At 35.2% G+C, this 23,082-nt stretch overlaps 1 protein-coding gene across 1 annotated transcript; it reads left to right on the top strand.

The window, feature by feature from the left end:
* Positions 1–12,667: 12,667 nt before the first annotated feature.
* LOC129001174 (uncharacterized protein K02A2.6-like) lies at positions 12,668–16,729 on the top strand. Its single transcript, XM_054428390.1, has 4 exons — positions 12,668–12,785; positions 13,182–13,364; positions 14,112–14,894; positions 15,369–16,729. The coding sequence occupies exons 1-4, from the start codon at positions 12,668–12,670 to the stop codon at positions 16,727–16,729; spliced, it is 2,445 nt and encodes an 814-aa protein (XP_054284365.1).
* Positions 16,730–23,082: the final 6,353 nt, after the last annotated feature.

The raw sequence follows: 23,082 nt of genomic DNA on the forward strand, positions 1-23,082 counted from the left end.
AGAGCTTCCCATATGACCCACGAAAGTAAACTCCCCATTTTTATCTCCGTAAGTCCTCCCATTTAATACTATTAGACCCAGATTATCCATTAATTCTAGTACTTTACGACCTTTCTGATTTGTTATTAAGTCCTTTGAATACCTCTCAAAATTAACATTCTTTATTGCCTCCGGGATTACTTCATTAGGCAGGCTTTGTTCTCTTCCAATTCTCCCGTTTAAATCCCCTAACAATATTAAGTTTTTAAAATCATTATTGTACAAAAAAGTTGTGAGTTTCTCAAATTCACTATCCCAGTTCCCAAAATTTAGATAAACTGGGAGAAGCCTGATACAACCATCATCAATACTGTTACTATCTTTAATCTTAAAAATCTTATAGTTTTCGATTTCCAACACTTCAATTTAACTTAGTAGCTTAGATTTTAAATTAACTAAACAGAGCGACCCCCCACTGCCTCTTCCAAAATGGGACGACCTTACTGCAAAATTAAAATGTACAATAAATCCTTCAAAGCTATTTACAATCTTTATCCTTTTCTAAAATAAATGTTTCTAGTAAAATTACAATATCATAATTATTAAGTAAACTAACAAAATGGCCATCACTAATCTTGTCCTTTAGGCCGCAAACATTATAAACAAAAATTTTCAGTTCTATACTCATGCTGTTTATCCGGTCCTCTCCATGTTGTCGTGTCCGGGGATTGGCGATGATCTCCTAGCCCTTGTGGACGTCCTCGTTGTTGATGGAGTTGATCTCCGTCCTCTGGCCTCCCCTCGCCGCTGCCTCTGCGTACGACCCTGGATCCGAAGCTGCAGCCTGGGGTGTCGGCGGTCGGTCTCCGCCCGGTCCTTTCTGTTTGAGTTCATCCAGGAATTCACTAAAGTCTCGTTTTAGCATAGTAGAAAGAACCTGACCACCGTCATCTTGACCAGCTCTTAATCTGCCTTCTTCCCACGTAAACCTCGTCTTTCCTATTGTGAGATGGTCAAAAACTAACGGCATACGGCGCCATCCACACAATCGCTCTACCTCTTTACGCACTGCTACAAGATGCGATCGCTTCTCTCGCACCTCCCGCGGGTAGTCCCTATGGATCACACATCTTGTACCTTTAAGGTAATATAACCGGCTCATTATATAGTCTATGCCCGCATCGTCGGGGATATGCGCGATTATTGCGTTTTTGTCTTTGCCCAGAGGGTGTGCTCGATTTATCCATATGTTGTCGCCACTACCTAACACGTCCATGCAGAACTGTTTCACTAAATGTTTGTAGTCCTTAGTTTGGGCTACACCCTTAAGTCCTTTAAAAATTAAATTATTACGCCTAGACCGGGCTTCTAAATCCACTAATTTCATCGCAGTTGCTTTTTCCTGTGCTCGTAGTTTACTAACCTCTTCTTTAAGTTTGTTATTACTTTCCTCAAGCACATTAATTCTAGCACAAAGATCTGAAAAGTCCTCCTTAGTAGCTAGTTTAGACTCTAATTTCGCTTCAAACACAGTCAACTTACTGTCTAATAGTTGGCCTAATCCGTCCATGAGTTCGGCGCGAGTCCAGTCGCCTACCTTTTCACTTGACACAGGCATCGCACAAACCGCCGCAGTCTCGGGTGACGAATACGATCTTTGACGCTTCCTGTCACTTTGAGGGGTAAAAAATTGTTTGATAGTTTTTTCGGTCATCTATTCACTAAAGGCACTATGATATAATATAAGTAACTCGATAATCACTCACGTCCGTTACCGTCCTGATGAGACTGGCGAGGCAAACCACGTTGGTCGTACACTAACCGCACCGGTCGGGTTATCACCAATTACTGCTGATACCACGCACAAACGACTATGAAACCAGTTTCCAGTTAATCAGATATTGAAATATAACTTAAACCTCCATGAAAATACTGCGAAATGGTTCAATAAATACAGTTAATCACTAATTAAATAGCACACGACATGAACCACGAGTTCTCTCTCCCAGCGCAGGGCTGCCAACCACCCAATCTTATATAACATAAATTATATAATAATTTATTTTTTATAGAGTTTGGGTACAGGTTTGTTAAGGTCATTTAATACTAGGTAACATTAAAGTAAGAGTTAAAGTATTCACTAACCATTCACTAATCAGGGTGAGGAAAATTGGACCTGTGTGTCGCTTTACATCCAGGGTATTATCCAAGAAGCTCGACCTTGAACGGGATGCGGTGTAGGTAATAAAAAATCTAAATGCCAGAAACGACGAGAGCCCTGAGGGCTTAGGTCACATGTTGGCCTGACTTGAAGTAATGTAACAAACAATTCCAAGTCAGTGTCCAACAGAGTAGAGGGGGCTTTTTAGCGAGTAGTCAGATATATCCAAGAGTCCCATACTACAGGCTGGCTACCTGTGTGAGTAAAAAGTATAAAAAAAAATTAGGAAAGGTTTCGCAATATTTTTTTCAATGCATCTTTAAATATTTTAATCGTATAAGAATTTTCACATTAAATAAATAACTGATTAATCGTATTGGATCGTTAAACAGGTTTCCACCACTTACTTGAATAAAAATTAGACTTAAAAAACAAAGGCATATGATTGAATTTTGTTTTCAAAATCGGTTGAACATTTTTGTGTAACTTCTTCATGCAGGAAATTTAAAAATCAGAACGTTCCTCTTCCTTCTCCTTTGCCGTTGCAAACAAAAAACATGGGTATAACTTTACTGCAGTACCAAAGACTCCAAGCCTGTCTTTTGGTTACAAAAGTACCTCAACCTCGTAGCAGGTTACTGTGCTAGTTGAAATATATTTTTTACAAATTGAATGTTAGGGTGATTGACAATATCTACCACAACAGATTCTGATGAGTCTTCTAGGAGAGGTCACAGAAGGATAGCCAGTAATGAGTTCAATATGGGGTACCGGTAACCAAGCGCTCCAAGTGGAGTTGGGAGAAGAGCCAGGTTTGGTAGGAGTAGGACCACTTGGCGACGATGAACCTCTTAAAGAAGGGGATTGGATAAAATTTTCAGGAGAACCTCTTATCTGCAGAACCTGTGGACTAAGACTCATTAATACTAAGACTAAGAATATTATAATACATAATATTCATTGGCCTTCGGCAAACCGGATTGGTATGGGTGAACACCATCGATCTCTATGATGGTGAACACTGAACAAGCCTTGTTTTCCTGACATAACACTTTAGTTTGAAAACAATTTACAGCTTAGGATCCAAGTATATTTCTTTAGTTTACAATTTTACCTAGAAACCTTGACGGATACTAATGACACTTGGTTCAGTGTTTAGTATTCTGCGAAGGTGGTTAATAATGCTCTTTCTAGGTTTTGTATATTTTACATGTTATTTAAAGTGGATTAGTAAAGATTTACTAATCCAAACTAAACCTGACTTTTAAGTAGTTGATAATTCTGACCATATAGGTTATACAAGGTACCTTATATAGACATTGTATATTTTCACTCTAATAACAAATATATAATTACTTTGATATACATGCACAATGTACACTGTTCAGTGCTCCACTGTTAAGTTTAATTTATAATTTTACATCTTGATTGATAAACAGTAAACTCAACTCATTATTTCCTGTCATAATATACATAGTATAAAGGATAACATATCCTACATTGTGGTTTGTCATAAAGCATACCTAATGATAATTTATTATTTTATAAAAAATAAAGCGATTCATTAATATTTTCCAGGAAATGCCACTCAGCATCCTACAACTGAAAATTATCTGTACACGAAATAAACTTTCACTTTGAAGTTGGAACGTTTACAATGTTTGCTCTAACTCAGTAAACATATCCCCGGGTTTTACTACTTCCTTTATTAAATATTTTTGAGAGGAGGCAGAACTTGATATACGAGGGACGTGATATACGCATATTTTACATTCTGTGTGGCGTAGGAAAGGTTTGAACTACACACGCTTTTCTGGGCATATAAGTATCTATTCGTTTACTCATATTTCATTTGAAATAGTTTAAATAAAACAAACTGTGATATAAAATATATGTAATATAATAACGATGTCGTTAAAATACATGTAATGAATGCCGATTAAAGATTTCATACGAAAATGTCTTATGAAATGTCTTAAATATTTAAAGATGTTGTCTTTGAAAAAGGATGTTATCTGTGACCTGTTATATTTAGGTCAGATACCTTGCCAACTATATGAAACTCAAACCACAATAACATTTAGTCTTGTTTAGTTTCGCAATTAAAAATAGGTTTATAAACCCAAAAAATGTTCGTGGCTTTTTTATCAGAATTTGGTATAAATACCTTTTACTCTATTAGCTTTAAGTATTGTAAAATCAGTCATAGTGAGTTGTTTGTTTTTTGTTCGTTACTCTTGACATTGTATAAGAGGGCTAAACTTTATAAGAAACACAACAACCTCCCTTGAAAACATTGAACCAAGTCTACCAACCTCACTTAAAATAAAACCTAACCAACACAACCCCAACCAGCAGCTTCGGCATAATTGTGTTTCATTAGTATACTCATTTTTTATTTACACGTCCCTGCTGCTGCTGCTGCTGCAATCCTTTCCCTGGCTGAAAAGGACAAAGTACTAAAACAGCCGCAGTCCAGTAGAGTTTCAGCTCATTGGACTGCGACATCATGATGACGACGACGAATCTAAGTGAATCCGTTAGCATGATCAAGAGTCTTATACTATAATATCATAGCCCATATCTTTGTTGACACATAATACTTTACTGACAATGTAGTTCTTCCTAAATACCACTGGATTTTTAAAATACAATAATTCTCAACAACGACAATATGTCATATTATACATCATGTTAAAGATCATGTTAGAAAACAAAAAGTGAAATCAGACTTTAAACATTTGATTCGTTTTAAAATAGCTGCTCTTTATGTGAAATATTTAGTACTACTTTGAATACGCTAAATTTTTGTATTAAGGTATCACTATTTTCATTAAAATGTCGTAGTTTTTTAATGGCTAAGTTTTTCTTAAATATACATAATTTTATTAATATCATATAATAATCATTTCAAATAAAGTAATTATTGAGAATATTTACTACGCAAAACACAATAAATAAAAATAAGATCTTGTGTCAAACAGCAACCATGATTCAAGAGATTCGAGTTTTTTTTATTTAAGCAAATTTTTACGGAACAATGTTACAATTAAAACATAGTATAATGTATTTAAAAATTAACATCAATTCAACTCTAAAAACTAAAATTAACTTAAACCATAAAAATACTATTCAAATAAACAAATAAATAAGATGGTTAGGTATCTTACAAAATGAATTGCGTTGAGATACCATCTCGCCCAAAGAAAGTAGTGCTGCAACTCCCCAATTAACATAATATGAAAATTGAGATAAAACAATTAGGACAAATTTTATCAAACATATTTGAGTGCTTTATAATACTCGCTAAGTAAAAGAAAAACAACTGATAAATGCTATTAATTAACAAAATTTTCACCTTGAGTAAAAGTTACAAAAACAAAAAATCTACATCCTCATATGAAAAGAGCTATATTCTTAAATTAGTTAATAATTTAGTTACTCTTTTACAGACTACAGATGGTTACTTAGAGTGGCAATAATAAAATAATAAAATATTTAAGAATAGAAAGTAAAGAATCTATGACAAGCTTCGTTATTAGCTTTTAATAGTACAACTTGATATTGCAACCTACGTCTATCGGGGAGTAATTATTGATATTGCCACGTATATGACCACCTCTTATAAAAAATATCCTTAGAACCCTATATACATACACATATCTTAGAGGTAAAATATCTATTAACTTAAAATATAAAAATATGTGATCAGTCCTTCTAAGTCCAACTATTATTCTGACAACTTTCTTCTGAGCTACTAATAATGAATTAATTGATGTTTGAGAAATAGCTTCCTCCCCAACAAGTAATACCGTACTGCAGTTTACTATGTACAATTTCAAAATAAATCATTCTCACTACTTTATAACTGGATACATATTTCTTAGGTAATATAATGTTTGTATAGCTGATAATGATCATGTATTTATTTAGGTTTTTAATATGTTTACAACAAATTCAATCATCAATAAAATTACCCAAATACCTCATATTATCTACGCGTTCTATATACCGGGTGTCCTACGAAAAAGTCCCTATGTCTGAATTAATTAGATTTTAATTTATATTAGACATGCAGAACACTCAACAAACCTGAAACTCAACAGTCCTACACATATCAACATACACTATACACATATGTAAAAGAAATACCACTGAGTATCAGTTAATTCTGACACATTATTACAAAATAATGGGATATCAAAGAAATAGTACTTTTTCGGTACCTTAAAATACAATTGTTGATTTTGTTGATTTTTCACTATTTTGTTTGGATAAGTCATTGTTATCCAACACCTTTACATATGTTTTAGTCAAGACTGTAGAATTTCAAGTCTGTAGCACGCTCTATAGTCCGTCATATCAATTCAAAAATAGGGACCTCTTCTTGGGCTACCTGGTACATACATTTGTCAAGAAGGAAGAGCATTGACTGATATTAAGCAGGAAACGCAATTATAAGACATGCGATCAAAGCGTACATTTTTGCTCACTAGCGAAAATAATATGAATTTCGTTTTATTACTTAGGGCTAATTTGTTGTAAAAACATATCTTCATCAAATTCAAATCATACTGCATATCAATCTCCAACAAAATTTGAAAATGTGAGTTATAACAGTGCTGTGGCATCAGAAAAACTAGTAAGTGAACCCTTAATAATGGACCACAACAAAGACTATTGATAAAAGCCACACTGGACTCTATTTTTAGGTAGCTACCAAACCAATGCCAAGTTGATTCTCCGAAGCCGACTGACATATTTACTTGTGATGGTTGTGGTGTGGTATAGAGTTGTGTTTGAAAACTGTGTAAGACATAGGTGTTTCATGATGCATCAGGGGTGTTGAATGACATATACTTATCCATGGTAACACCTGGACATATACTTATCAGGGGTAGGTAGTGGCACAGCTGGTGCGTGACGTATCATTGAAATGGATTGACATATATTTACTCGTGGTGGTAGTTGTGGTACGTAGTCATGTCATGTGGCAGATAGTAGCACAGCTGGTGCGTGACGTATCGGTGAAATGGATTGACATATATTTACTCGTGGTGGTAGTTGTGGTACGTAGTGATGTCATGTGGCAGATAGTAGCACAGCTGGTGTAAGGCGTATCGGTGAAATGAATTGACATATATTTATTTACTCGTGGTAGTAGTTGTGGTATTTAGTGATGTCATGTGGCAGATAGTAGGACAGCTGGTGCGTGACGTATTATTGAAATGGATTTGACGTATATTTACTCGTGGTGGTAGTTGTGGTACGTAATTATGTCATGTGGCAGATAGGGGCACAGCTTGTTCGTGACGTATTATTGAAATGGATTGACGTATATTTACTCGTGGCGGTAGTTGTGGTACGTAGTGATGTCATGTGGCAGATATTGGCACAGCTTGTTCGTGACGTATCAGTGAAATGGATTGACATATATTTACTCGTGGCGGTAGTTGTGGTACGTAGTGATGTCATGTGGCAGATAGTGGCACAGCTTGTTCGTGACGTATCAGTGAAATGGATTGACGTATATTTACTCGTGGTGGTAGTTGTGGTACGTAGTGATGTCATGTGGCAGATAGTGGCACAGCTTGTTCGTGACGTATCAGTGAAATGGATTGACGTATATTTACTCGTGGCGGTAGTTGTGGTACGTAGTGATGTCATGTGGCAGATAGTAGCACAGCTGGTGCCTGACGTATTATTGAAATGGATTGACGTATATTTACTCGTAGTGGTATTTGTGGTACGTAGTGATGTCATGTGGCAGATAGTAGCACGGCTGGTGCGTGATGTATCAGTGAACTGGATTGACATATATTTACTCGTGGTGGTAGTTGTGGTACGTAGTGATGTCATGTGGCAGATAGTAGCACAGCTGGTGCCTGACGTATCAGTGAAATGGATTGACGTATATTTACTCGTAGTGGTATTTGTGGTACGTAGTGATGTCATGTGGCAGATAGTGGCACAGCTTGTTCGTGACGTATCAGTGAAATGGATTGACGTATATTTACTCGTGGCGGTAGTTGTGGTACGTAGTAATGTCATGTGGCAGATAGTAGCACAGCTGGTGCCTGACGTATTATTGAAATGGATTGACGTATATTTACTCGTAGTGGTATTTGTGGTACGTAGTGATGTCATGTGGCAGATAGTAGCACAGCTGGTGCGTGATGTATCAGTGAACTGGATTGACATATATTTACTCGTGGTGGTAGTTGTGGTACGTAGTGATGCCATGTGGCAGCGAGAGGCACAGCTGGTGCGTGATGTATCAGTGAAATGGATTGACATATATTTACTCGTGGTGGTAGTTGTGGTACGTAGTGATGTCATGTGGCAGCGAGAGGCACAGCTGGTTTGTGATGTATCAGTGAAATGGATTGACATATATTTACTCGTGGTGGTAGTTGTGGTACGTAGTGATGTCATGTGGCAGCGAGAGGCACAGCTGGTGCGTGACATATCGCAGTTTGAACGTTTCTGTTGTGGTCGTTGAGGTTATCTAAACTGTTGTAAATGGGGAAACATGAATGAGATATAAATTATTTTTCCTCACAAGTTTTATTTTAAACATTGTAGTATATATTACATTGAAACGCCATGAAATTGTTATCAAAAAACTTAATTTAAACTTTCGTACATCGTAAATATTATAATTGAATTTACTCATAATAACATTTTGTATAATTTGGCGAATGTTTCAGATTTATTTACCGTTTTCGTATAAAAATCTTAAAAAAAAAAATTTTGGACAACATTATTTTTACCCGAGTATGAGGACTTCACTTTGTTTTGCCCACGTTTTGCCTAACTAATGTATTAAATGTAATTAATTATAAAATAGAAGAAAGGGTCATGCACTGAGCCTGTTTATGATATTGTTGACCAATCTACATGCATTTTAAACGTAAAGTATCCGTATCTTTTACAGTTTTAAATGGTAAAGAATCTACTAAAAGGTATCTATACAAAACCTGAATTTAGATTTTCATAATATCCCATGGAGGTATAAAAAACAATTGAATAGAGTTTTGTTTGCAGTAATTAAAATAGCGGTGTGTGTTTAAATTAGGTATTTACCTTCTACAGCTCAAACTGTTGTAACTTGAGTTACGGCCGTTTCGGTATTATAATGCCATTGTCAGACGTGGAACATTCAGTTGAAGAAGTAGCGTCGTCATTGTCAAAACACATAACATGAACAACATTTTACAATTATCGAAAATTCGACGAATAACAGGCCTGTCGCACCACGGTACCGGTTGGCATTGCTGCGATCTGAACTGGATGCCAAACTGGGTGCCGGTTGGTATGTGTTTGTTTTAATATTTTGAATGTTTTTACTTATTGAGCGGAACGAAGCGAAACTCTTGACTACACTTGTTTTACAAATACTCCTCCTGAACGGCTGAAGAGATCTGCACAAAATGTTGCACAGTGATAGTAACCAACCATTGGAAGGTATAAATCTGAAATCGTACAGATCGGACCACAGAGCTTTTCTCTACGTGAATTTAAACTTTTGGAAATTCAACATGGCCTTGTGGGTTAATTAGTGGTCATGACATTTTTTGCGAGAAAACAATAAAAAAGTAAACAGGAGTCGCATATATGTTAGTCAACGAATCATCTAAATAGCACATTACAAATACCGTACAAAGAAAAAGAGAAGAACAATCGTATTAATATCATTGAGCACAATTTGAATAACTATTTTAATAATTAAGGTCGCCTGAATAAGGCTGATGCACCATTAACTTTAAATACTCTAAATAGCCATTCCGTTTATGTGAACCCGACGTATCATTGACTTTGAATACTGCAAATAGACATCTTATTTATGTTAAGCAAATGGAACATTGTATTTGGATACTGCAAGTAGATTTCTCATTTATGTGAAGCAGGTGTACCTTTGATTTCGGATACTGCAAGTAGACAATTCATTTACGTGAACAAAACGTACTATATTAAGTTTGGGTGCTGCAAGTAAACAATTCGTTTACCTAAACCAGACGTAGGCCTACCATTCACTTTAGATCCTCGAACCTGTAAATAGACATTCTATTTATTAAGTGAACCAGGCGTATTATTTACTTTGGATACTGCAAATAGCATTTTATTTATGTTAAGCAAATGGAACATTGTATTTGGATACTGCAAGTAGATTTCTCATTTATGTGAAGCAGGTGTACCTTTGATTTCGGATACTGCAAGTAGACAATTCATTTACGTGAACAAAACGTACTATATTAAGTTTGGGTGCTGCAAGTAAACAATTCGTTTACCTAAACCAGACGTAGGCCTACCATTCACTTTAGATCCTCGAACCTGTAAATAGACATTCTATTTATTAAGTGAACCAGGCGTATTATTTACTTTGGATACTGCAAATAGCATTTTATTTTCTTATTTTCTAATTAACTATACAGCCCGATGTGTAAATAACTGATCAGGTATACATTTTTACCCACTTCTAGAATAGCTGGAGATCTGAAGTTTTTTGTGGAGTTCAATCTAGGTCCCAAACCACCCAGAAAATTAAAAAGACATTTCAAAATGTCTTGACACCAATTGTGTTAACCCTCCCCCCTGCCACTGAAGGAGGCCTAAGACTAACTAAAATATGGTTACCTCCCCCTAACCCCTGGGATTGTATCATCATTGCTATATTAGTTGAACTAAAAATAGTTTTACAGTTAATGCCTTAGAGAATTCAAGTATTAGAGCATCAAATTTACATCGGAACTCTAACAAATAGGTCTAATTTGTCTTGACCTGTTTGATTCCCTGATAAATACTGAACTCCTATATGAAATACTTTGTAACTGCTAATATGTCATTAGTTGTTTAAGCAGAAAACATTTCCGGAAAACATCCTGTCCCCCGAAGGCACCTTAAATTAAAAGGCGGCCGGGGCCGGAGCGCCCAGCAAACCAAAGGCGAGTTTAACTTATGCGAACCAAATGAGTATGAATACAAAAATATATTGTCCTTATCTGTCGTAAGAGAATGAGTAAACTTAAAACTTTATGCTAACCTTATGCGGCAAAAGTGGGGAATAAGTAGAGTATCCCAATTTGCTTGATTTTTACAGATGAGTTAGGAAATAAATGTCGTAAATGAATTAAAAGGAAGTACTTTTAAATATTTGTCAAGGCACATTGAGCTTTTAAACCTGCATGTAGAAAGGAATTGATTTTCCGTAATCCTCCCTTGTTTGTGTAATAATTGTATTAAGAAACTTTGTTTTTAATTTCACTGTATATACTTAAGAATATATGTACATACATACATACATACATACATACAAATAAATATATATTAACATATATTTAACTTTTAAACTGAATAAAGAATTTCAACATTCAAGTTGCAGTATGATTCTTTTATACCAATAATCAGGCTTTTGAAATTAGAACAAAACGCTTTGATTTTATTTCAGTTTTAATTTATATACTTCTACATGTAGTCTAATTATTAGTTAATTATTTCTATGTCAAGAAAAGGTCGTATTGTTTAAATTCTAAGCTCCATTACTTTACAATCAGAGAATGAACAAGTAACAACTATAAATACACAATTGAGACCGGCCTCAGGGTGTGATGGAATGTTGTGTCTGAGATCTGTTTGTGTTGGAGTTTCTTTCCATTGATATTCTCTTGGCCAATTTACGTTGCAGGTTATTTGAAAATTCAGGAAGCTTAGAACTTCAACAATTATTACAAAGGCTTATTTAGTAGGACAAATATTAAGTTACGACTTGTTTACGTTTAAAATAACATTCAAGTTACAAACTTAGTAATCATGAAACGAGACAGTAATGACACAATACTCGATGGTAAAACAATCACATTATGAATGTTTTTTCTATAATATTCTTACTAAACTCAAGAATGTCCCGATAAACATACAAAGCTCATTGTATCCAATTCATTAAAAATATTGTTTGCTTTATGAATGAAAAGAATTATTTCATTCATAGCTGTATTCTAAGTAAACAACAAGTTGTAGGCTTAAAAAAAAATAAACAAAAGGGAAAGTGGAAAACATTCAATTTTGTCTTTATTGTATAGGCTGGAAAGATTTATTTTTAGATTAACAATGAACTATAACTGTACAAATGTTCTTTAATTGCGAACATTATGACATAAATTATTGTATAATAATTGAATTAGATTTTTAAGGCTTTTTTTATTACTTTGCATAAAACTAATTAATTTGCAGTTCAAACACACTTTGCATTGCTTATTAGTATTTAATTAAACTTTGTTCATAAAAATTATTATTAAAATCAGTTGTTGTTTATTGTAAGAAAAACAATTTTAGGACCTGTTGTATTAAGTCTGTTCCTTTTATCATGTGTTTAAATATGTTTGTTGTCAGATGTGTTTGTAAACATTAGTTTAGTTTGAAAATAGAGTTTGTTCAAGCAAGATGTGTGAATAATATTCTTGTATAAGAAATAGAACATGGTGGCAGCTTAGTGGATTTTTTATCGAACAAAGTCTAAAACCACGCATGATGTCAAGTAAGGGCAGAAAAAAACGAAATACTCGTAGGCAAAGGTATGAGGACAATGAGGAGGATGCCCAAAGTGAATTCAACTACATGTCAGAAAGGGATTCTAGGAAGACTGAAGGTGAGTCACTAGGTTTTGCATTGGGACAGACAAACCGAGAAAATAATGCAGTAATGTGTACTCCTACTCCTATGATAAATCTGACGTTACCAACTCCAGATACCTTCTCTTTTACTCCGAATGAGTGGCATTCCTGGAGGAATCGCTTTCAAAGGTACAGACGGGGGTGCGGTCTAGATAGCACTTCCGACGCTCGGCAAATCGATGTACTTTTGTTTACAATGGGTAGTAGGAGTGAAGATATTTTCGATTCGTTTTCACCAAAACCGAATACTTATGACGAGGCTCTTCGGGCCTTTGATGCATACTTTGTGCCAAGACGAAATATCATTTATGAGAGAACAAAATTTCTGAGACACAAGCAAGGGAGTGATCCATCTGAAAAATTCATAACAGATTTGCATGGTCTTGCAAAAACGTGTGCATGGGGTGAACTGAACGATGAGATGGTGCTTCTGGTCCTCATTATTGGTATGAAAGATGAGGCTCTAAGTGATAGACTCCAGCTGGACTCTCAATTGACTCTGGAGAAGGCGATTAATACCTTGCGCCAACACGAGGAGCTAGAACGCCAAAAACGTGAGCTCGCCAATACTAATGTTTTTATGGTGAATCAAACGTCAATACAAGTCGGTAAAACAAATCTGTCTGAAAGAGCTGGTGAACAGAAATTCACCGAGGATGCTATGAGAAAAAAGTGCAGGAAATGTGGTTATAACTGGCACGGATCACTGGCCGAATGCCCTGCTAGGAAAGCCAAATGTGACAAATGTTCCGAGATTGGACATTTTTTTCGATGTTGTCCCTCCCGCGAAAAGTGGATGAGAAAAAACAAAAACGTTGTTAAGGAAATCGAACAGCAATATTCAGACAGTGGTTATCAACAGGTTCCTGAGATTTTCATAGGGAATATAGACAGCAGTGACAAAGCCTGGGTCCAGGAGGTAAAAGCAAGCTGTGGAAACCAAGATTTAGGTCTTATAAAATTTAAACTTGACACAGCAGCTGATGTAACCATGATTCCAGTAGGAGTTATTGGTGATTTTATTAAGACTCTGCCTCTAGGAAAGTTCAAATCTCCTGTGTTTAGCGCAAAGAAGAAAGAACGAATTAATATTTTGGGAACTTTAAGGCTAAAGCTTGAACATAAGGGTGTATCAGTTTATGATCTTGCGTATATTTCTGAGGAGATCACTGTTCCACTTCTTAGCAGACGTTCCTGTGAAGAGCTGAACCTGGTGAGGAGAATTTTTTCTGTAGATTCACATGATATTGACTGGGCTACTAAGTATCCTAATTTATTTCAAGGGCTGTGAAATATGAAAGGAGAGTACAAGATTGAAATGAAGGAGAATGCAGTTCCTTACGCTATATCCACCCCCAGGGTTGTACCAATACCTTTAAAAACCAAGGTGAAAGAGCAGTTAGACGATATGCTTGAGAAAGGAGTGATTGTTCCAGTTGAACACGCGACTGATTGGTGCGCACCAATGGTAGTTTGCGCAAAAAAGGGAGGTGGGGTTAGGATCTGCGTAGACCTATCCAAACTCAACAACAATGTGAAACGTCGGTTTTATCCTATCCCAAAGATCGAACTTTCATTGGCCGAGATCGCGGGAGCTAAGTACTTCAGCAAGATCGATGCGAATTCCGGGTTCTGGCAACTGAACCTTGCAGAGGAGTCACAAGATTACACAACATTTATCACCCCTTTTGGGAGGTATAAATTCCGTAAGTTACCTTTTGGAATTACGTCCGCTCCTGAAGAGTTTCAGCGCCGCATGTCAAAAGCTTTAGAAGGGGCAAAGAACTGTTTAGTGCACATTGACGACTGTCTGATATGGGGAAGAACGAAAGAAGAACACGACGAGTGTCTTAGGGCCGTTCTAGAGAGAGTGCAAGCTAATGGAATCACCTTGAATAAGCAGAAGTCGGAGTTCTGCAAGAAGACTGTGACATTTCTGGGGTTTGTGCTGTCTAAGGACGGAATCAAGCCTGATCCAAGCAAGGTACAAGCGATTGTGGACTTACCAGCTCCAAGAAACGCTAATGAAGTACAAAGATTCATGGGCATGATCACTTTTCTGGCAAAATTTATTCCGAACCGCAGTGAGATTTTTGAGCCAATTACGAGCTTGTTAAAGACTAAAAACGATTTCCTTTGGGGACCAGCTCAAGAAAACGCTTTTGTCACAGTAAAACAGATTTTATCATCAGAGCCATGTTTGACTGTTTACGATCCGCAAAAACCCTCGATTCTTTCTTGCGATGCTTCAAAAAAAGGTCTTGGAGCGGTTTTACTTCAAGTTGAAGGAGAAAACAAGAAACCTGTGGCATATATATCTCGGACTCTAACGCCTGCTGAAGAAAACTACAGTAACATTGAGAGAGAAGCGCTTGCGTGCACATGGGCAAGTGACCGTTTGAAATGTTTCCTGATGGGTAAAATGTACACAATTGAGACCGACCACAAACCGCTTGTCTCAATTTTCAAAACACAAAATTTGGACGAGCTCTCACCGAGGCTACAGCGGTTCCGAATGCGTATGATGAGATACGATTATCGCATGACCTGGACCCCAGGAAAAGACCTTGCCATAGCAGATCTACTATCAAGAAGTCCTATTCCGGCTGACGAAGATGGCGAATTGACCGAAGAAGTGGAAGCCTTCGTCCACGAAATCAGTCTGATTAGTATAAACACTACAGATGAAAATGTGACAAAGGTACTTCACTCACAAATGAGAGATCCAATCTGTGCACAACTTAAGTTACAAATTTTAGACGAATGGCCTGTAAAATCAAGTTTACCTAATGAGATTCAAGAGTACTTTAATGTGAAAGACGAGTTAAGTTGTATTGATGGGCTATTGCTTCGAGGAACTCGGATGATAATACCTCAAGAACTACGAGCGGAAATGCTCGAGAGGCTTCACAGTGGACACTTGGGAATCACAAAAACAAGGAAACGTGCTTTGGGAACCATGTGGTGGCCTGGAATTTCTCAAGAAATAGAAAGGAAAATCAAATCGTGTCCAGTGTGTATTCAGAACTCAACTAATCACAGTGAACCATTGATTCCGAGAACTGTCCCGGATTACCCGTGGCAAAATGTGTCTGTTGACTTGTTCAAACACGAAGACAAGTGGTATATGGTTATCGTGGATCACTACTCAAGATACTTTGAAGTCGAGGAAATGCATCGAATGAGGGCTTCAGATGTGATTCGGGTTTGCAAAACCACATTTTCACGTTTTGGAATTCCTCAACGTGTGTATTCAGATAGTGGGACACAATTTCACCATATTGACTCAAGTGAATTTAAATTGTTTGCAAAGGAGTGGGGGTTCTCCACATTCAGAAGTAGTCCCCACCACCATCAGGGAAATGGGGCAGCTGAAGCAGCTGTGAAAGTAGCAAAAGGGCTAATGAAGAAAAACAAGGATACATTTGAACTTGCCCTACTTTCTTACCGGACCTCACCTCTTGAAACCGGCTTTTCCCCATCTGAACTTATGTTTGGAAGGAAATTAAGAGACAATCTTCCATCTACTTTGGTTGGAAATCCTGTGGAAAATAAGAATTTTCTTGAGAGGGAGAATAAGTACCAGAATAAGTACAAGATACAATTTGATAAACGACATGGAGCGAGTGGTTTAAGTGAATTAGAAGTTGGAAGCATGGTATGGATCACAGATCTACGTCGACACGGTAAGGTAGTCAGGAAATTGAACGAACCACGTTCCTACCTTGTGGAAACTGACAAGAGAACTATTCGCCGAAACAGGAAGTTCTTAGTTCCTGCACCGTACTACGGAGGAGATGGAATTCTTTCAAACTGTTCATCCATGGTCCTTAATCGTCCATGCAACTCGCGTGATCGTCCAGGAGCTGGCACAGTAACCCGTTACGGAAGGTCCATTAAGAAACCGAGGCGGTACTGAGGTTCATAAAGATGTGGACATCTTGAAGCGGGATGTTGTATTAAGTCTGTTCCTTTTATCATATGTTTAAATATGTTTGTTGTCAGATGTGTTTGTAAACATTAGTTTAGTTTGAAAATAGAGTTTGTTCAAGCAAGATGTGTGAATAATATTCTTGTATAAGAAATAGAACAGGACCATTGAAACAATCTTGTGCGTGTAAGTATCTTTGAAAGTATTGCATCTCAATGAAAAAATGCATTTGCATCTTTTGTCTGGTTTAACTTAAAATCTTCATACAGACAATTAATTAACAGCAAGCTGCTATACCCATTATTGCAACGGGAAGAAAATTTGACCTGGAGAGCTATTAAAGTGGTGCTGATGTGTGTTTTAAAATACAGCAACTCTATGATTTGGTTTGAAAATATAAACTGATTTAAAGGCGCAAACCAACTTTCTTTCAAACCCCTGATTTCGATGTTAATAGATCCATAAGAATATGAAAACATACCTTAGTGTAGCAACAGCATCAATTGCATCATATTGATGCTTCGTGAATGGCATGGTTTACCAGATTTCTTCAATTTAAGTCAAGCCTCTTCACATGTAGCTTACTATATAAATTAAAAAAAATGAAACTTTGATCAATACTTTACAAAACGTATACAACCGCATAAACCTCCTCTAAAGCGTCACGAACATCTTCTTCGAGTAAATAAACAAACACCAGTTCATTGTACTGACCAGCTGTTTCATTAACTAAATTTAATTAAATAATTTAAACATTGGAAGCATGCCAGGCGTAGCCCTTTAGAAATCAGCCTGTGGGGTAGAGCCCTTAGGAAATTCGTCCATATCAATACTTTTCGGCAAATCTACACAATCTAAGCTTCATTTTGATGTGCCTTATGCCTATATTTGTATTTGGTAAATTACCTTAACCATTTACATACAATTCGATTGTATCACATTAATAATATAATAGATGGTTTCCTTTTTCGGTAAATGACCTAATAGCTTTAACGATATGTTATATAAAATAATGTTCAATTATTATAAAAAACCAATTTAATCCTCAATTTGGCTTGTTAAGGTGCATAGCTAATCGAGAACCTAATTTATTGGTAAGTGAACAAATATACTGAGTAGGAATAAATGAAGGCAAACAGCTCATATTCATTTTGACGGTATCTACATAAGTGGCCCTTTAAATGCATGTTTCTGAAATTCGATATAAAACCGATGTCGCCTGAGGGTCAACGATTCCATCAGTCCAGCGGAATCGTATTGTGTATGGACAGAGTTGGTGGAATATTTGATGACACACTTTTATAGAAAAATGTGTTTAGAAACATTTTACAAATTAAATCACAACAATCTAAATAGTTGGTTAATTTAACATTGTCTTATTTGATAGAAAGATAACAATCAAATCAAGCTTTCTATGGATAGTAAAAATTATAACATATTTTACTATCATATAACTGTGAGTCGGTTAAGTACTTTAAAAATATATTTCAGTTAATGTCTTTTGTATGTTTTTTGTACAGTACATTGAAATCCATACGAGTTATATTATTTTAAGGAGTCAGACGTTAATACAGAAGCATATTTGTATGCCATATTTGAAGGTAGGCAGTTAAAACAATCCGTTTATAATTTATGTAAAGTATTTTTCAAATCATCTTAAAACAGTAAAGTTTTATTAATAAATCACTAATAAAAAGAATCTCTTAAAAATTTTGTGTAGGATCATTGTTGAAACTAATAATGAAATATATATATTACGTGGATACTTTTACCATAAGTGCTACTGAATAAGTTTGTTTAAGCTGCTCCTTGTGCACTTACTTGTTAAAGTTGTTATTAGTGTATTAAACGAACTATATAATATACTATTTCAAGAGCATTGTCATGCTAGGCACTGCAAGTTAGACGTGATTGAATGTAGAGCAAGATATTACTAAACTAGACTGCTGTGGTTGCTTGATATGAGCAAGCAATGTCTCGGTGCCAGCGATCATGACATGTGATAAGACAAGATTAATGGATTACCTTCTCTTATCTATTATCAAATGTGTCCCTCAGTGATATTGCTCAACCAACCAAGGAGATATGTACCGTTGCTGTTACGAATACATATTAATAATCGGTATAGTACCTAATTGTTCGTTATACTATTAGGCTTATTATAAGGCTTATATAGTATGAAATTAAGAGAATTGGAAATTATAAATTTGTAAAAAATATTGTGTATTAGGCAGAAATCAGTAATTTACGTTTAATTTAAGTTTAGATCAGCACAATCTGTCGGTGGCTCACATAAACTAAGACAATTTTGAAAAGAGAGAAAAAAAAAAAAAAAAAAAAAAACTGGCTACACATTTAACATGGGGATGGAATGTCTTAAAGATTACATCCATTCTGAAAGTGAACACTTTTACTTTTTATTGTTTTTTTATTATTTTTTGTTGTTGTTGATTTACTCGTACGATGCTGATCAAGAAGCTAGTTAAATTTTGTACTAAGTGATGTTTCTTTTAAAGAACAAAATTTAACGTGTATAAGGTGTATATACAAAGTATCTTAAACATTGTAATGTCGATTCAAAACAATCTAATGAGAAGAGTACGGTATTTAAATGCTTTCAACTATAACATTACACTGTGAAGTAAGCTTACACACCACCACTGATGCAACCTCCTAAGTGTACTTCCACATTTCCAAGAAAACTCAGCGTGATAGGTTTGTACACGTTGCACTAATAACCATATCAACACACTCAAATAGATTAACTATAAGTGGCACGTGTTTTAAAGAGCCATTTAATTTAATTTTGGTGCAAGCGAATATAACTAGCTTTATATATAATTTACATTAAAAGAGGATGTTGGTTTTTGTAAATATTTGACAGTGATAATTTCAGACACTGCTGGACCGATGGCCACGAAACTTGGTACATATTATAGAATGTCATGGAATAGGTTTATACGCCGTAAATTTCGTGATAACTCTTTCAGGGCCTATACCTGGGACAATCTAAAAAGTACCCATGTCAGGAATTTTGAAAGAAAAATAACTAAAGATGACTAGTAGCAAAAACCTGTTTTTCCCGGTAAAATTATACAATTTACAATAAGTGGTTATATAAATTACTGATTTCGTAGATGTACAATATAGATGTGCATCTTGGTACTATTAAATATTGAAATATATTCTTTGCAGCACACGTTTCCCTGCAACTAAAATAGGCTATAAACAACAATTAAATTATCCAGCTGATCATAATGTAAACAAAATGTGTTCTTCATAAGAATAACATGGGAAGTTTAAAAGCAATTGGGACGAGCCCAAGGGACTTTTTCTAAAATTTAAGTCTAGTTTGCAAATTCACACACCTAGACACACATTTTGGTACATAATAAGTGGGTTAAATCTTAAAACAAAATAGTATACGTAGCCTATGAGGTATTGTCGGCTCGAGGTAGTTTTTAAGTTCGAGACGAAGTCGAGAACTTACAACGATCGAGAGCTGCAAAACCATTTTGGTCCGTGGTACCAACGTTTTTTTCACCACACTATACCCTATTACTGCTATTCACCACAATAATAATAAACACTAACAGTCAACACAACTAAAACAGTTATGTGAAGAAATAATTCGAACAATCCGTGAAAATAATAATAAATATTTGCTAGGCAACGTTGGCAATAAAACAGTTCTATTGCAATACTATGGACAATGATTGTGTATTAAATATGCATTAATGAATTAAGACATTTTTTAAGACATGATTTTCGGCCCTAGGGATGTAAAAAACTGCTCGGTCCTTAAATCACGATGGCAACTGGCATGGACAGCAATTAATACGTCGCTTTCGGCCTCCGATTTTGAGTTCGAAGCTTTCGGTAGAAAGGCAGTTATTTCTCAAATGAAGAATTTCTCCCTTAGTTGAACTTTAGAAGTTGCCTAATTAACTTGGGTGACTATGCTGTATAAGAAATAATTCAATCCCTAATAACTATACAGAAAACAAACATGTAAAAGCTCATGTTAGCCCGTAGTAAAGTCACAACTTCAGCAGGTTCATAATGAAACTAAAAAGTATGTCGTGCGAAGCAAACGGGCAATAGCTAGTAATCTATGAAATAGAAAACAAATTTAAAATATGAGTAACATAGAATATAAATCAGCAATATGACTAAGATATTTGTTTAAAGTAAACCTACTATTTTTGTTTGTCCTAGGACTATAGGCACGAGCCTGGAATAGTTTTTCATATTAATCCAGGATAGACCTAGGGGTTACGGCATTATCACTTAGATAAAACCCATTGGTGATTTGGTGGGATTTGAACCCGGGACCACAGAAACCGGAGTCCCGCGCTCTAACCACTAGACCAGCTCGCTCCCCCAGTCTTAAGTCTAAAATTACGTTTTACGCACCACTTAAAATTACTTTTACTACACCAACCAATTACGCCCCGCAAAAAAACACCACCTTATTTATTGCCAAATGCCTTATTTATTGATTTTTGGGGTTTCTCGTTAACATGGGGGTTGCAGTATGTCATGATGTCTTATCAATAATTGAGCAATTATTTCGGGGTTACTAATAGAATTAATAAATTTAAAATATTTGGGATAGCTCATGCCTCAATTATGAACGCGATTTGCCTTACGGAAGCTTTGCTTTGCCTTAAGGAAAAATGCATTACAGTCGAGGTATAAGTAATAGTCGTTGTAAACAAATTAATACTGCCGTACAAATTAATTAAGTACAAACTCATATTTTTTGTATAAATCAAAAAATATTTGCAGCACATTCATAAAAGCATATGGCATGGCTATTAGGAAAATATACGTCTTGTATGGATTTATTCATAGTAATAAATGCATTCCTTGTTAATTTATGGCCTTGAAACTATGGGGAGTGGAATATCATCAAAACTAAGAGATACAATTGCTTGGTGACCATACTTACTCCTTCATGTTCAGTGCATAAGTCAGTACATTACATACCTCTGCGTACTGAAATAACAATAAAACTCAAGTCATTAAGTGTTCATTCTGGTGACAGATTTACTTCAATAACTATAAGTCTGCCATGGTACAGGTTATTCTCTAGGTTAAATTGTTGAAGAATAAAACATTTCCCTACATCTTTTTATAATTTACAACTTACTAGCTCGAACACTTTAGTAAAACCCGTTGCTTTTGCTGGATAAAACTAACAACTACTTAATTTTAACTGGATTCATTTTCATATGAATCTATGATTGTTCATTAGTTGCAACTATACAAAAATATTTGTAGGATAAATTATAATTATATTACAAATTGTAATTGTTGCTCCAGACAAGCCATAATGGATTTTTTTATATTATACTGTGGTCTTCAAGGTAGTTAGTTTGAATTCCTTTAAATAAATAAATAAAATACAATTGTGTATAAATTATAGTTACCAAATAACAAACCGAATAAACACGAATAATTAATGGTAAACGAGTGCTGTAAACGTATTATTTACAGTAAGTGTGTACCTATCTTTTATGGGTTTATGAAAAAACTTAGTTATACCGATGAAAACGAAGATACTAATGAACAAATATTTGTCGATAACATTTCACAACTGTTAACTACCGTAAAATTCAAAATGAAATAAAATAAACCTTGACTTAAAAGGTACTTATCTTTAACATTGCCTTCTTTTGCAAAAGGTTTATTAGCTAGTAAATAAATTTACTAATAAGATTCTTACAAGCTAAACAGAACGTGATATGGCAATCTTTGCCATATCCACAGGTTTAAGTATGATAAATGAGCCTTTAGCTTAACATTTAATTTAAAATTAATTAGAGCAACAAAATATCTTATACAGTATCACGATCTCCCTCGTTATATTAAACTGATATATTCAATGGTAGTATTTAGTTTGATATTTTTTATTTCAAATAGGACCCTTTAGTTACCTTTACAAAGTTAAATCTAGCTAGTGACCTGTATAAGAAATAAATAAACCAAATGTCATTTTAAGACAACACATTACAATGGACGAGTGAATAAAAACATAACATAACTTAGGTAGTGCATTTTTAGACATTTCTAGAGGTATTTAAAGTTTAAACCAGAATAATTGAAACAAAAATGAACACAAAAATTGACAAAGTTAAAGTAACTTTTAGTTTACTTTGTTTAGTTTAATTGGAATAGCTTTTCTACAAGTAAACATGGTTGAGTTTGAACGCATTATCTTTAAAGTTTTAATTGTAATCGAGAAGTAGAATTAAAAGTAGAAATGAAGGCAGCGTCTTTGTCATGAACCAACGTAATATATACCAACCAACCAAATATCAAAACAGCGTTCAAAA

This window comes from Macrosteles quadrilineatus, unplaced genomic scaffold (genome assembly GCF_028750875.1).
Source record: "Macrosteles quadrilineatus isolate MER2022 unplaced genomic scaffold, UCM_ALF_1.0 Scaffold_1__1_contigs__length_201487025, whole genome shotgun sequence".
Lineage (NCBI taxonomy): Eukaryota > Metazoa > Arthropoda > Insecta > Hemiptera > Cicadellidae > Macrosteles > Macrosteles quadrilineatus.

Bases quoted from the DNA above. Each gene is read 5' to 3' on its own strand.
- LOC129001174 (XM_054428390.1), top strand. From the start codon at position 12,668: ATGTCAAGTAAGGGCAGAAAAAAACGAAATACTCGTAGGCAAAGGTAT. The intron at 12,786-13,181 runs GTGAGTCACTAG...AATTCATAACAG, and splicing joins GGATTCTAGGAAGACTGAAG to ATTTGCATGGTCTTGCAAAA. The intron at 13,365-14,111 runs GTGAGCTCGCCA...GAAATATGAAAG, and splicing joins GGAGCTAGAACGCCAAAAAC to GAGAGTACAAGATTGAAATG.